At 39.9% G+C, this 15380-nt stretch overlaps 2 protein-coding genes across 3 annotated transcripts; one reads left to right on the top strand and one right to left on the bottom strand.

Moving 5' to 3' along the window:
- Nucleotides 1-4166: 4166 nt before the first annotated feature.
- On the top strand, nt 4167-7906 carry LOC132983279 (GTPase IMAP family member 7-like). 2 transcript variants are annotated; one of them, XM_061049544.1, is made up of 3 exons: nt 4186-4543; nt 4731-4802; nt 6802-7906. In XM_061049544.1, exons 1-3 carry the CDS (start codon nt 4534-4536, stop codon nt 7731-7733), a joined length of 1014 nt encoding a protein of 337 aa, XP_060905527.1. In that variant the 5' UTR covers nt 4186-4533; the 3' UTR covers nt 7734-7906. The 2 variants fall into 2 exon arrangements, with proteins under 2 accessions (XP_060905531.1, XP_060905527.1); XM_061049548.1 differs by lacking the exon at nt 4731-4802 and having other exon boundaries at nt 4167-4543.
- Nucleotides 7907-11957: 4051 nt separating this feature from the next.
- LOC132983313 (GTPase IMAP family member 7-like) lies at nt 11958-14006 on the bottom strand. The gene is made up of 2 exons (XM_061049580.1): nt 13866-14006; nt 11958-13756 (listed from the first exon to the last, which is right to left on the bottom strand). The coding sequence occupies exons 1-2, from the start codon at nt 13885-13887 to the stop codon at nt 12912-12914; spliced, it is 867 nt and encodes a 288-aa protein (XP_060905563.1). The 5' UTR covers nt 13888-14006; the 3' UTR covers nt 11958-12911.
- Between the last annotated feature and the right edge of the window lie 1374 nt (nt 14007-15380).

Below are 15380 nucleotides of genomic sequence, written 5' to 3'. Positions count from 1 at the left end.
GCGACAGGATATTCCTGATCTTGGATATATTACGAAGGTGAAAGTAGGCTGTTCTTGAAACTTGACTGATGTGAGAGCTAAAAGACATATCTTGATCAAAAAGAACTCCTAGATTCCTAACAGTGTTCCTGTCTGGGCCACAAATTCTCATCCACATCACAACAGATATCTTCTCTTGCGATGCAGCGTGGAAAGAATCTTTTAGAGTGTCTTATCCAGCCTCTGCAGGCATCTGCTGTGATGTCATCACACGCTGTATCCATGGCAGCCAGAAGGGTCATCTGTGTATGTGGCTGGCGATCATATACTTTCCAGTATTTCCAGTTGTTCTCCCAACACTTGGCTGCACCCTTCGACCAGCCTCGGCCATTGTAAGCCCCTGATTGAGAACGTGGTCTACAAGTGTGGCTCTTATCTCATCAGGAACACGCATATGTCCTCTGCCTCTCCTGCCTCTTCCGCTGTTATGCCTCCCAGCTCCTCCGCCACGCAGCCTCACTCCTCTTTCTCTTCTTCTTCTTCTCTCTGGCTGTTGACCCCGTCCAATTCCTTGTCCTTCCATTGTCAGACATTGTAACATTGTGTTGTGCTCTGGCTATATATATACTTGCCAGTTGATGGTTCATGAGATGCAACCAGAAAACTGGTTGATCATTGGTTGATCTAATGCTTCACACATTTCCCTTCGTTAGAGAAAGTCAAGATTCACCTGGGAGCAATTTACCAATTCAGGACAGATTTAGAAAAAAAGTCTAATGGAAATGTATAGAAATATGCTCGACATATGACAACTTGTTCAACCATTTTGCATGTAAAGACTTATGCGATGAACTAATGCCTAAATGTTGTGGGGGGTGAGACTATTCAACAGAGACTCATTATAATACATTTTGACCAACATGACATAAGCCATTGATAATGTAGGAAACAGCAGAGAATTGTACATAATCATTTTCATGGATGTACGAAAGCATTTGCAACTTGTTCAAAGAAATGAGAAACTGCGTTTTTGATGTGCACAAGTGACACAATGATGTGAAGATTGAACAAGTAGTTTTGAGAATTTCAATTCGGATCTGAGAAATGTACCAACGCGACTGAGAAAAACTGGAATATTATGGTACCACCTCATGCTACCAGTAGAGACAATGACAGTAGCCGGACACAAAATTAGGGATGAATCAGTCAGGAAAGATGAGGAGAGAGAAATTGTCTGTGGCCACAACATGCGAATCATTCCCTTTTGGGGGGTTTGTCTTGGTTTTGCCTCTTCATTGCATCTGTTTTTACTTTCATTTGCACTAAAGCTTTTGAAATTGGTCGACTCTCACTTGTGCTTCCTAAATGGACAGATTGAAATTGAACTGACTTGATGTTATACTGTGGCAATTTAGTGACAAAACTGTTTACCCCACAATCCTCCACACGAAGCCTACACTCTGGGAATACCAACCTCCTCTCTCCCCTCAGGACTAAACTCCACACCATGGGAGACCGGGACTTCTGGTCCACTGTCCCAGTCTGTGGAGTGCTCTCCCTGACCACCTGAGGGCACCACAGTCTTTAAAAGAGCCCTAAAAACCCACCTCTGTAACAGCCTAACCTAGTGTTTATAGTTTACTTAGCTGCCTTCCTTTTTTTTATTACCATGGTTTTTCAGTGATGCAATTGTTTTTATTTTCAACTCTTTACCACTTTCAGATTTTTGCCAAAAATGTAAAGTGCGTTACTGATAAAATATATTATTATTATTAGTGTTCCTGTTATTTCTTTGAGCAGTGTTTTTCCCCAAGAAACCTACAAGTTCACAAGCTCAACAGATAGCCGTTCTTCAGTAATCTGTTAATCATCAGAGTCACCTGACATTTTGGGGATTTTATTTTATGTCTGTATTTAATACAACATTTTAATGTATGGTGTGTGGGCCGATCCAGTGTGACCAGTGGTGGTAGGTTGGGGGGAAGCACAAAATGGTTCTTCCGACCACCTTTGAAAGTACATTTGATAAGTTGTGAAACGGAGATTCACATAATTAAAATCACACAATGTGTTTTACATGAGATGCTGCTCTCTAAAAGTGGTCTGTCCTTTGGCATGAGTTACATGGAATTAAGTCATGGAGCCAGCTCTGAGTCAAACTATGTGAAATAACATCTTAATAAACTCACCAGGCATATTGAAAACACCTTGACCTGGAGGTTGACTTGCATAAATGTGTTAAATGTTTGGTATGTGATGTAATAGGTCAACCAGAAAAATGCCCAATAGTAGCTAGTTAAAAGGGGGTGTAGCACCACCTACTGTGACGGGGTTGGACATTCTTCCTTCAATAAATCGATTCTCCCCCAGTGCTCATATACTGGGACAAGAACAGTAGACCAGTGTAATGCTCTAATGGAACTAATGTTTGACTAAACTGTCCGTGTAAAACGTACTGATAGAGAGCTAAAAATAGTTCATTTATTCTTATAATTAAAATGTATTTCCAAATTAAATATTTGCATAATTACTACATCATTTACAACATTTCAACATTACATAAACATGCGCACAATCTTTTTAAACCTGTATGCTCTTTTAGAGGTGATTTATTCTGAAATACTACTTTTACTAAAGAGGTGCCACTCAGCTTTAAAAATCAGAATTAGTTATGGAAAAAAAAAATCTTGTTACACATTTGTTCCCATTTAAATGGAGCTAACGTTTGACTGAACTGTCCGTGTAAACGTACTGATAGAGAGCTAAACATTTGTTCCCATTTAAATGCTGTCTGGATTAAAAACAGATGCAGAGAGACGTTTTGTCCCTGGCAGCCATCAGATGGCTCCCTCCTCTTTTTTCCCGTATGTGCACTCTCATCGGTTTAAGTATCGTTTCTAGAGAAACAAAACTAAGGGCAGAAAGTTTAAATGGGGGGGGGGGGGGGGGGGGGGGGTGCTCTGATTGTGGTGCCATACAGAATCTCTGGACCAGAGAGATCGCATCAGACAGCTGAATAAACTGTAGGCTTAAAAAAAAGTACATTTGACACAAAATGCTTACTGATAAACTATAAAACCTGATCAGTTAGTGAAAGAATATATAGAACTTATTTAAGTTAGGACAACATATTCTTTTATTAAAACACCGCAATAAAATAAGTACCAGTTCCATTCAGGGTGTTAAAAATTAATGATTTTTATTACTCATAGTATCGTTTGAAACTTATTTTAAATATGTTTAATAAGATGAACATTACTTGTGTCTCGGCTCAAAAGTCCCAAAAAGCAAAACAAAATATCTTGTGCGGACAAAATAATAACTTGTGGGAACAGGATAACTGTTAATACTTAAGTTGTGCGCAAACAATTTTTTTTATTTTTCTTTACTTTTTGGAACTTTAGGGGCTCTGTAGTTTCCTGTGTCTCATTTAGTGGAAATGATTTGCCTTTAACCCTTGAGTTGCATTACTATAGAATACTTGAACTATTTAAAAAACACTTCATTCATTTATTCATTCATATTTTACTGATTTTTCTCATTTCAGTATATGAGTCCACACAGTAACACAGCACACACCATACAATATTTTCTCATAATAATACACTGTCCATGAACAGACAGGAGCAGGAAGAAGAAAATGTAAAATACCGACCCCTTTTCTTAATAACACAAGTCACTGTCTAACCCGTTGTCGCCTTTTCATTTCACAAATCATATCAAATTAACAATTCCTACTGAAACAGTCAAATACAATCATCTCAAAGTTAGAGTTACTCAATACATTCAGAATGCCCTTCCGTTTTTCTTTATACAATGTTTTAAATGGAATAATATTTAAGCAGCATTTTAAGTTCATTGTCAAGATAACTTCACAGTTTTACTCCATTCACTCACTGATGGCAGAGGCTGCTATGTAAAGAGACCATCAGAAGTAACTCATCCCATTCATACACTTTTAGAAGCTGCCGCTAATGAAGCAGTGGGAGCAACTTGTGGTTGAGTGTCTTGCCCAAGGACACATCGGTCATGTGGCTGCAGGAGCTGGGGATGGATCCCCTGACCTTCTGGTTGAGAGACGACCGACTCTACTAACTGAGCCACAGCCGCACTCAGTGTTGCTTTTGAATGGAGGAAATGTCAACATTTAAAGGATGTGATGTGATGCCCTCCAGGGTTTTCTCCCTCATCTTTAAATAACTATAGTCGTCATTGAATAATCTTTCTAGTACCTTTAATGACCTGCTAAAAAATCTGAATGCTATTCTCTTGTCACAGCTATTCTTTCTAAAACGTACAAGTCATGCAAGTACACAAACCTGCTGAGCACAATCAGAGATCAGGGGGACAGCCTGTGAGGGGGATGCACATTTTCAGAAGTAAACCAAAGACAATAAGAGGAAATAGGAAGCCCCCTGTGCTCAGGCCAGACTTCCAGAAGTTTCCCACAACACTAATGTCTCACGTCAAGCCCGGAGCTGCTCTAATATCACTACTCAGGCCTGGAACAACTTATTTGGCCTCGTGGGAGCTGGAAAAGGTGAATTCGAAGAAATGGCTGAAGGTAAGAAAATGGATGTCCTTATTGTTCAAAATAAAGCTTTGATCCTTTTATTAATGTAGGATGTAACACTTAACGTGACACTGAAAAGAGCCGAGGGGGAAACTGAAAAAAATATAGACCTTGATAATGATGTCAGTGACTAACAGTCTGTTTTCTCGTGTCTCATTGGTGTCCCTTCAAATCACAGCAATACCACTGCGAGAGAAAAAGCAGAAAACTCTACCTCGCTCTGATGGGTGTGGTCTGAATAACTCTGAAGGTATGCTCATTCATTGTTTCTTTCATGAAAACTGTCAGAATACTTTCACACACATTTATCTGTATGCCACTTATAAATAGAAGATTTGATAAAGCATTTAAATATCAGCTCAGTCATAAAAACATGGTTAATTAATGCTTGTAGATTTACTAGTTTTGGGTTGCCAGGTTGCTTGTGGTACTTTTCTTCTCTAGTATCACAGTTCAATATTTTTAGCTGCTCTATTCTGATGATTGGTATTTTATATAAACGCTGTGGGTTGTTTCAGTGTCACAGAGTCATTATTAGAATGGTTCTTAATTCATAATAAAACAAGAGTCTATTGATGTCAGTGTAGGTACATGTATGGCTACATACAGTTAGAAAACAGATTTTAAACTCAGTTGTCCTGCAATTGGTTACAAAGTTATCCTGCGCAATTCAATACATCTGAAGTCATTTTAACATTCAAAATTTCCAACCACACAACCCTGTGTGTTTCGTTGACATCCAGCAGAACTTTTTTCTCCCTCACAAAACTAAAAAGCTAATCTGTAGCATATTCTAATTGTGCAGAAATGCCGCTCGACCATCTAAATTCAAATAGTTTGCCGTCAAATGCCACAATGTTTCTGGGTTTGCCCCAACATTGTGTTGTTCACTTCTCTGCATGTAAGAGTAGTCCGGCTGGCCCCGCCCGCCTAGTCCCAACATTTTTGTTGGATGATGTCACATATATAATGTTTGTTTGGCTGAAGATAAGCTGAACAAATGTAACCTTCATTGTTTAATTATTTAAAACTGAAGAATTATGTACAAACCCAATTCCCAAATAGTTGGGACGTTGTGTCAAATGTAATTAAGAACATAATGTGATGATTTCCAAAACATTTAAACCAAATATTAAATTGAGATTAAAACTAAGACAAAATACAAATAACAAATAAAACCAAAACTAAAAAAAAAAATTCTTGAAAATTATAGATTGTTTCCCTTATATAATGCTTTTTTGTTGCCAAAGGGGATTGTTTTAGTTGCAGTATTACTGTTGACCTACTGGGGGAAAGCATTTTATCCTGCACATTCCTAAAGGTTACATATTATATACTCATTTTCAACAATTTTATAGAAGTCTAAGAGCTCCCAAAAATCTGATTTAAATCCATTCTGATCCTGTTTTTGATCATGCCTATAAACCTCTTTATTTCAGCCCTGCTCAGAACAGGCTGCTTCTGTGTCTGTTGCTTTCAATGCAAATGAGCTGTGTCTGACCACGCCCCTGTAGAAGGGCTTGGGTGGCTTCAACTTTTTTCGCTCCATGTCCTATTGTTTACGGTGAGAAGGCAGACTCAGAGGGCAGAACAAACACCTAGCTGTGGGAGTGTCACCCACCTGGGGGAGGGGTTACTGCCCTTTGTGATGTCATGAAGGGAAAAGTGTATTTTGCATAATGTATGACTTTTAAAACTCAGGACTTTTTAACTGGTTGTGAAACAGACTGAAATACAAAGTGATCCCTCTTAATAAAAAATGAAAGCGAAAAAGACCATCTATAGCTATTTTCATGCCTCTAACTGCTGCTGTGGGGTAGGTGGGTTACAGGACACTGGAGAAATAGCCTTTCTTTACATTTTCTACAGCTAAGATTCTCAATGAGCAGTACGAATAACTGTAAAACACAAGGAGGATGAGATTTGTTAAAAAGCCACATAATAATTGTAAAGGACAAGATCGGCATAGAGGCAAGAGCTACTGCTTTGTCCACAGGGGGTGCTAAAATTGCTGCAAACAAAAAGTTTCCCACAGGACCTTTAATATATATTTATTTGCTAGCTTACAGCAAGTCTCCACACTTTCCTGCATAAAACTGTTTATCACCAAATACATGTAGATTGTCGAGCACCTGAAAAATACATTTTCAAAAGCATTGCATGTCAGCAGTAATAGAGACTGAGATCCAAAATAGAGGGTTTTCTTTCCTTGCACTCAACCAGATAATTTTTTGCTTCTGCTGTTACAGCTCTGGACTTGTCCGGTGGTTTGAGGATCGTCTTGGTGGGGAAGACGGGATCAGGGAAGAGTGCAACAGGAAATACCATCCTTGGGAAAGCTGCATTCAAAGAGGACCCCAGCTCCGTCTCTGTGACCAAAAACTGTGAGACACAGAGCGGGGAAGTGGATGGGACGGCGGTCCAGGTGATCGACACTCCTGGACTTTTTGACACAGGCATCACAGAGGAAGAACTAAAGACTAGGATAGAGGAATGTGTCAAGATGTCCGTGCCCGGCCCTCACGCCTTCCTGCTGGTGATCAGGCTCGGAGTGCGGTTCACTGAGGAGGAGCGAAACGCTGTGAAGTGGATCCAAGATAACTTTGGAGACGATGCCTCCATGTACACCATCATGCTGTTTACATGTAAAGATCAGGCCAAAGCTGACAATGCTCTGAAGGAGTGCAAGGAGCTGCGGAGACTCTCCATCACGTTTGGACGCAGATACCACGCTTTCAACAACAACGACCCAGACGACCAAGTGCAGGTCAAAGAGCTGATCACCATGATCAAGGAAATGGTACAGGATAATGGGGGCAAACACTACACTAATGAGATGTATGAGAAGGCCCAGTGGAAGCTGCGAGAGGAAGAGGAGCGCAGGAAACAGGAGGCGGAGGAGAAGAAACAGGAAGAGAAAAAAATCTGGGATGCAGAGAGGGAGAAACAGGAGAAAGAGAGAGAGAAGGAGAAAAAAGGGAAAAGAAAGAATATACGTGCGGCGTCTGCGGCTGCTGTTGTGTTAGTGGTAGCTGGGGTGGTTATAGCAGTTGGAGCTAACACGACAGTGGCTTTGGCTCTGGGAGCTCCTGTGCTCGTCCTGGGTGTGTTGTGCGGTATAGCTGCTATTTTGATATGGAAAGGAATAAGATGCAAGGCCAAAAAAGGAGTTCCAGTATAACCAGGTCACAAGGACATGTTGACCCATTGGACATACTTTTTTAAAATTTACCGTTTAGAGCATACCTGTGAATAATGTTTGGCCTTTTCTGCATCATTCTCTTTGACTCACCACTGCAATAAGAGAGAAATGTGAATTTGATGCTGACAGTAAACCAACAGTATGAAATGCAACACGTGTTTTCTATTTGTTTTCTTCTCACACATTTATATCACAATAGAAACCGCTCCATTCCAAATAAACGATCCTAAAACGTATATCACATACATTGCTGATGAATGTCACAGTTTGGAGGCATTTTGGTAACACTTTATGTTCTCACATCTGATGTGATAGTTGGTCAAAAACACTTTTTTGATGCAGGTTAATATCTGCTCTTCATTTGATCTATGGTGCGCTGTTTCCCCTCGTTTTATTATTAGAAGCATTACAAGCTCCCTTCCTTAAAGGAAGTATGAGACAATGATAAACATCTGCTGGCCCATCCCATTTAAGTGAGGAAACACTCTAAAGAGACCCTTCACTGAGCCCACAACATCACAGCCAGCTACAATGAAAGTGACCAAAAGAGGCGTTATAGTGACCAGTTGGTGTCAGACACACACTGATCAGAAAGTAAGGGTTAACTTTTTCAATGCAAAAATTATGCCGAGTCTATTTTTGGATCTGGCTTCAAATAGTTGATTTAGTAAAGACGTTAAAACTCAAAATAACTGATACTCCAGTAAAGACATGATTATATGAATAAAACACTTCTGAGGACGACACAACAGATGTTTAGGAATCTTTATGTAATCATCATTTTGCATGTCCTGAAGATTAAGGGCCCTATCGTACTCCCAGCACAAAACGTCTTGGCACTCGGTGCAGATTTCTATTTTCCTATTTTCCACCTGAAGCAGCTCTCATGTTGTTTAAATAAATGAACTTGTGCCCACTGGCGCCCAGGAGTGTGTTTTTCAATAAAATGAGGTGTGGTTACGACACATGCAAGTGTGGCATGTTCCCATCTTGAGGATGCAGACAACCAGTGTAATAAGTGAAGTAAATATAAAGAGTTAATACATATTTACAGCTTACCTTTATTTGGTGGTGAGTCCACAGAACATTTGTTAACATAGATCCTGTCCCACCATGTCGGCTTGTCTGGAGATTTTAATATTGAATAGATAAACTATTGGGCCTCATGTGGACAAGTTCTCTCCTGCTTTTTGATGCTTGGGCTAACTATAACTATAACTGAAGTCTGCCTTGTAAATATCAACGTGCAAGCCTGCAGGCGCACCGAGCTCCGAAAAGGAATGAGAGCTGACACTGATCGGTTTGATTCATGTTTGTAACTGTCCTCCCTACGTGTGTGGGTAGCCAAACTCGATTCAAATGATGAGTGAGTCAGGTTCTCAGTTGATCTTGTTTATTCATCAAGGTTGAATTCAGAGTGAAAAGTATAACAAAGAAAATGCACAGATTAGCAACGTGCTATAAATAACCTCACACAATTAAATAATAAATTTAATTTGTAATACAATTATAACATTAATGCTAAGCTAATTATGCTAAGCTAAATGCTAAACTAAGGGCTAAACTAAGCTACATGCTAAGCTAAATGCTATGCTAAGCTATGGGCTAACCTAAACTACATGCTACGATAAGCAAGTCAGAAATACAGATTCTGCAACCACATTCTGACAAAACAACTAAGGGCTAGCCACCTTGCAATCATACATAATAAATGACTTACAGCCGTTGCTGTCTTAAGCGACACAAGTCAATTCGTTGTTGAGCTTCTCCAGGAGTTGGCACATGTGTGCTCTGACGATTAGTGATGTGTAGTTCATGAACGATTCGTTCAAAACGAACGAATCATCTGGGTGAACGAACTGAACTGAATCACTTACTGAAAAGAGTCGTTCATTTCTCAACTTCAGTTGCACTCTCCTCTCTCCCGTCTCGTGTCTCTCTCTCTCTAGACCGTAAGAGTCACTCAAAGCCCGCCCTCCCTCCTCTCCTCAGTCAGTACAGTGTGTGTGTGTGTGTGTGTGTGTGTGTGTGTGTGTGTGTGTGTGTGTGTGTGTGTGTGTGTGTGTGTGTGTGACTGAGGCTGGTGACTCGCAGTCTCGCTCTTTCACGTTCAGTCAGTGTTTCGTTCACTGAACGTACTGAGAGGAAGAGAGTGACTCGGAGGCGGAGTTCTCGTTCAGTTCGTTCACTGAATGAACTGAACGTGTACTGAACGTACTGAACAGAACGGTCGGGGAAAATAAATGTGATTGTTTTAGCAGCTTTCAGTTTGCAAACTGTAACTTTATCCAGCTAAATTCTCAGCTCATTGGTTTATTATTCACCACCGGCTGTTCTCAGTACGATCGCGAGCAGAACTAAACGTTCGGCCGTGTTTCAGCTTATTAAATTCTGATTCACAGACAGAGCTGCGGAGAAGTACTGAACGATTCGGTGAACGAATCTTTTGAACGAATCACTTTACTGAACTGATTCTACTGATTCAGTACACTGAAAAGAACTGTTTTTCACATCACTACTGACGATGACAAAAGGAAGAACCTCCACCTTCCTGTTCCTTTTATAGAGTGCACACTTCCTGTTTCCTTTAAAACATGTGCACTTCCTGTATGAGTTTTTTGCAGGCCAATAGGGGGTGCCATTGCAACACATAACAGAACAATGTTCCTCCCAAAACATACCTATGTATAATCAAGCCACTTATTCAAATGTCCAATTATGCCTTGTTTAGCGCCCAGGTTTTCACAGGCCGTCAAAATAAAACCCTTTGTCCTTAAATTAAATGATACACAATGGTGTTAACAAAGGAAACAGAATATTAAATTGACAGTTTCAAACTTTCAATCTTTGTACAAGTCATATTGTGTATTTTCATTTCCATGAGTAAAGAATTTAAACACCTTTAATGAAAGTCACACCTTATTCTCAAAGTGTCAACTCAATTTGAAATGAAGCGACAGTGAATGCTTTTAATGCACTTCAATGTTCAAGTTGACTGCACTTTGAATAAATATATCCACAAGTCTGTCGGCCTGATGACAAACAACGTGTTAAAACAACTGAGTATGAGAGTATGAGTCAGAGATAGGAGGGGAATTTATTAGAAGTACTTCACTGGCAGACCTTCTGGTCAGTGTTGCAAAGTCTGCTTATTATAAGTGACTTTGGACTTGTTTTTCTCTGAAGTTGCGTACAAATATTCTCAGTGGCGGGTTGCGTTTTTTTTGTTCAGTATACTTTATTTGTACCCGTAGATAAATGTGGTTGCAGGGAGAGTCACTTAATAAAACACAGACAATACATAAAACACACAAAGTGCAAATGCCTGATTTGTATAAGTCATATTGTGTATTTTAATTTCCATTAGTAAAACATTTAATGAAATTCACACCTTGTACTCAAAGTGTCAACTCAATTTGAAATGAAGCGACAGTGAATGCTTTTAATGCTCTTCAATGTTCAAGTTGACTGCACTTTGAATAAATATATCTACAAGTCTGTCGGCCTGGTGACAAACAACTAATGTAAAACAGCTGGGTATGAGAGTATGAGTCAGGAGGAGACTTCATGAGAAGTATTTTACTGGCTGACATTCTTGTATTTAAAGATGTTATGATGGATTGTGTTCTATTCAGCCAGTATTTACACTCTTTGAGATGTGTTTTCTTGATGAGGCTGTACTTCTGTTTTCTCTTTTCTGCAGCTTTCTCTTTGATTGTCTCTTTACTTACCAAGTATCCTGAAACGTGTGGTTACCACCTATGAACAGCTTGTTTCCATTCTTTAGCCATCATTAAGTCATTTTTGCAGTTACAACCACATGTACCACACATGATTAAAAACTGTTGAAAAGTTGGATGGAAGGCTGACCTAAAATGTCCTGGAGTGCATACTTGAAACAGGGGCATGTCCAGACTTTTTAAACTTAGGTGATCCACCACAGGCACTGACTGATTCAGGGGTGCCGTTTGTTGGCACACACATTCATTTTTGACCTTTTCTATCCCTTCTAATGATATGTTAGAAACTCAATCTGTAACATGTAGCCTACATCTTCTTGATTCTTTGGGGAATCAAAAACAAAGATCAATGTGTGCAAAGTCATGATTTTAAGTACTTGCATGCAAAAATGCATGTTAACTCGTTGTTAGGTGGGGGTTTGTTTCTGTATAAAATGGACAATGATGAAATCGTGAAAAAAACTGTGGATTATGTTAGGATTTATTCAGCCGTGGTCAGACAACACAAAAACAGAACACACATGGCTGACAAAGACCATCGCTGACCCATGCTGACCAAGATCTCACAATGGATGTCAAAGTCTTCATCACAGTGTTGCTTATATTCTGCTAGAAGGTACAGCCCACACATTCCTTTCCATTTGGGTACATCACTATGAAGCAATAAAGATGACATGACCATGATTTGTATACGTAACAGACACACACTTAGCAAACAGTTGTTTGCTGTCTAGTGCACAACATACACTTGGCTCTAATCCAAATATAGCTCTGCTGCTATGAGGTCTCTTACACATATGTATTACAGCTTCACAACCCTAAAAGAAGAATTACTCTTAGATGGTTCACAAAATTCAAAGAAATATCCACAAAATTATCAAGATGAATGAATTCATGAAAATACGTACTAACACTTGTGTATGCTAGCCTGCATAAATACATTCATTGGCAATGAAGTCCATTTCAAGTTAGACAGTGTGCACGAGTTTTTCCACCTCTGAGTAGAAAAATAGCTGATCATAGATTGGATTATCGGGTGGCACCTGGGATGGCCAATAAGATTTCAGGAGGGGCCTGTGACACCCCTGGCCACTCATCTGGATCACAGCTCAACAGTCTTCTTACACTGGATGCAAGTGACTTGATTATCTCTCTCAAAAGGAGTTTTCTGAACTTTAAAAAAGTCAAACCTTCAGCATCCTACTTCTGTCACTCTTAATGAAGTCTTGTAATGTAGAATCAGATTCAGGTTATTTGATTTTTACAACTCAAACAGAATTAATAAAATCATAATCAGAAATAAAACTGATAATAATCAGTGAAAATAAAAAGAACATTCAATAATCAATAAAAACAATCAACAAAAAATGATATCCAGGATGAAAAGTGTTTCTCAGAGTAGGTTAATGATACATCTTTAAAGTCTTGGAATCCTCCAAAGAGTTTGAAAAATCCCTGAAGCAGCAGCCACTAAAGTTGTCCCAATGGACGAAGCAACGACTTCCCCTGCAGCACCAGCTCCAGCAGCAGCAGCTGCAGCTCCAGCAGCTGCAGCTCCAGCAGCAGCTCCAATCACACCTACACCTAACATGGGCGCATACTTTACACAGGTGTTCCACCTCTCAGCTGACTTGATCTTTCTCTGGGCCTCTTCATAAATGCTGCTGGTGTAATGCCCACCATTTAACTGCACTATCTTGTCTATCTCCTCAAACAGATCATTCACCTGAGTGCGATTATTCATGCTCTTGTTGTCAAACACAATGTACCTGGCGTTACACGTTCTGATGAGATCCCTGAGATCAGAGCTTTCCTCCAAAAAAGTCTCAATGGATTTCTGCCCGAGCTCGTCTCCCCTGGTGAAAAGTACAAGTGTGTACTTAGAGGCTTCTGCACCAAAGTTGTCCTCGATCCATTTGACGGCGTTCTTCTCCTCTTGTGTAAACCGAACACCCAGACTGATCACAAGCAGGAACACATGGGGTCCTGGGACAGAGAGGAGGATACATTTCTTGATTTCTTCTTTCAACTCGTCTTCTGCTGTTGATGTGTCAAAGAACCCAGGCGTGTCAATGAGCCTCACTCTTCTGTCTTTGTACTTGAAGACTACTTTTCTACAAGTCTTTGTCACAGAAGATGGTGAGAATTCTGCCTTAAAGACCTCATTTCCCAGGATGGTGTTCCCTGTTGAACTCTTTCCTGAGCCAGTCTTCCCCAGCAGAACAATCCTGAGGTCTTCTTGAATATCTGGAGAGCCGCATACTGAGAAGAAACAGCAGTGAAACTATATGAATAATAGAGATGTAATCCATCTCACATAAGAGGCATGAAAAGTGATCACATAAACCTTCATATAAATAAAGACACTCACCTTTAGTCGAGCGTAAAGCCATTCTGTTGTACAAAGAGAACTACCTGACCTTGATCCACGAAATCTGTTAGTATGTGTCTGAACCTTCTCTTTATTGTCTCATTACTCTCCTCCCCCTCTCTGCCTTCCCCTTCTCTGTTTCTCTCTCTCTCTCTCTCTCTCTCAGTGTTTTCCAGGAAACTGAAACTTAACTTGTTGGAAACAAATACTAAACTTCTCATCATAGCTCATGGCCGTTTTGTAGACAAAAGCCACTGATATAGTAAATGATATCAGTGACTTACTCTCCCATTGATATGACCCCTTTAATGATGTCAAGGTAAAACGTTCTTTTATTGCCTGCTCCATTTGTGAGAAATTGTTCCCACCCTGGAGAACAATGCACCAGTCGGTACTGGTTATAGGTCAGATGAGTTCACAGAGGGAGTACTTTAAAGAAGCATGCACACAAGGAAAGACACTCACCTTCATTAGAGGGCAAACTCATCATAGATAGAAAAATTACTCCTGATGTCTTCCCTCATAGTTAAGGCTCAAGGTTACATTGTGCATCACACAATAAACATCTGCCTGGTTACTTTCCTGTTACACAGAGTATACATGAGAAAATGCAACAAATAAGTCAGTAAAAATCAATGAAATCATAGAATAATGAAATAAAAACACAACAAACAATAATGTACTTACATAGTATTCACATGGGGTAATTGTTACACATTTAAAACCAATAGGAATCTCTTTCACCAGAATATGGAATCATAGTTAAACTTGCAGAGGAAGTAATCAACCAGCAAAATGGTACCTCAATAAGAAATGAAATAATTTCACGTCATTGGTGACAAGCTGCATGGCAGGGTGTGCCCCATTGGTAGAAAGGATGGTAAACAAAAATGTCAACGTCAAGTTTGGCCCGTCAGTCAGCATTACAGAAACAAGCTCAATGCCAAGTCACTTTATCAAACGCTGCCCGCCTCAGTACTGTCTGACATCTGATAGGCAGTTCATCACCCGCACGCCTCCTCCTGCAATTTATGATATACAAGTCATGAGCACTCTGCACGTGGGCGCCTGAAGCAAGAAGGATGTTGAGGCCAGTTCTGAGGAGGTGGCAGTCTAATGCCCTCTGCTGGATCTACAAAGCAACATCAATTTACCCATGTGCATGCTGTCAAATTCATACAACTCAAGCAGACACTATAGCCAGTAAAGTCAATACATTGATTTCACCAGTTACAATCTGAGAGTCCATTTGGTCTTCTTTTGGTGGGTTTTGTCTTTAATGTCACAGAGGGTTTGTTTCACTTGTGCAGAATATGCACCATCTCTTTGTTACGATAACACAAAACCTCAAAACTCCACAGGTACTTTTATTATAGTTCACATTCACACTTTTCTCTGTTTTTCTTCTTTGGTGGTTGGTTCTATATTCATTTAGCCTCTGCTGCTCTCCCCTTTTGATCAGTGGTCGACTATAAACACAATCCCAGTGTCACAGCATTATTCATCCTTAACACA

The sequence above is a fragment of the Labrus mixtus genome, chromosome 2 (assembly GCF_963584025.1).
Source record: "Labrus mixtus chromosome 2, fLabMix1.1, whole genome shotgun sequence".
In the NCBI taxonomy this organism is placed as follows: domain Eukaryota; kingdom Metazoa; phylum Chordata; class Actinopteri; order Labriformes; family Labridae; genus Labrus; species Labrus mixtus.
The sequence above is the reverse complement of the archived record's forward strand: the minus strand, read 5'-3'. Positions and strand labels throughout refer to the sequence as shown.

Excerpts from the sequence above, each read along its gene's own strand:
- LOC132983279 (XM_061049544.1), top strand. Across the intron at positions 4,803-6,801 it reads TGGTCTGAATAACTCTGAAG|CTCTGGACTTGTCCGGTGGT; the intron begins GTATGCTCATTC and ends CTGCTGTTACAG.
- LOC132983313 (XM_061049580.1), bottom strand. The coding sequence starts at position 13,887 with ATGGCTTTACGCTCGACTAAAG. Across the intron at positions 13,757-13,865 it reads GGCTTTACGCTCGACTAAAG|TATGCGGCTCTCCAGATATT; the intron begins GTGAGTGTCTTT and ends GTTTCTTCTCAG.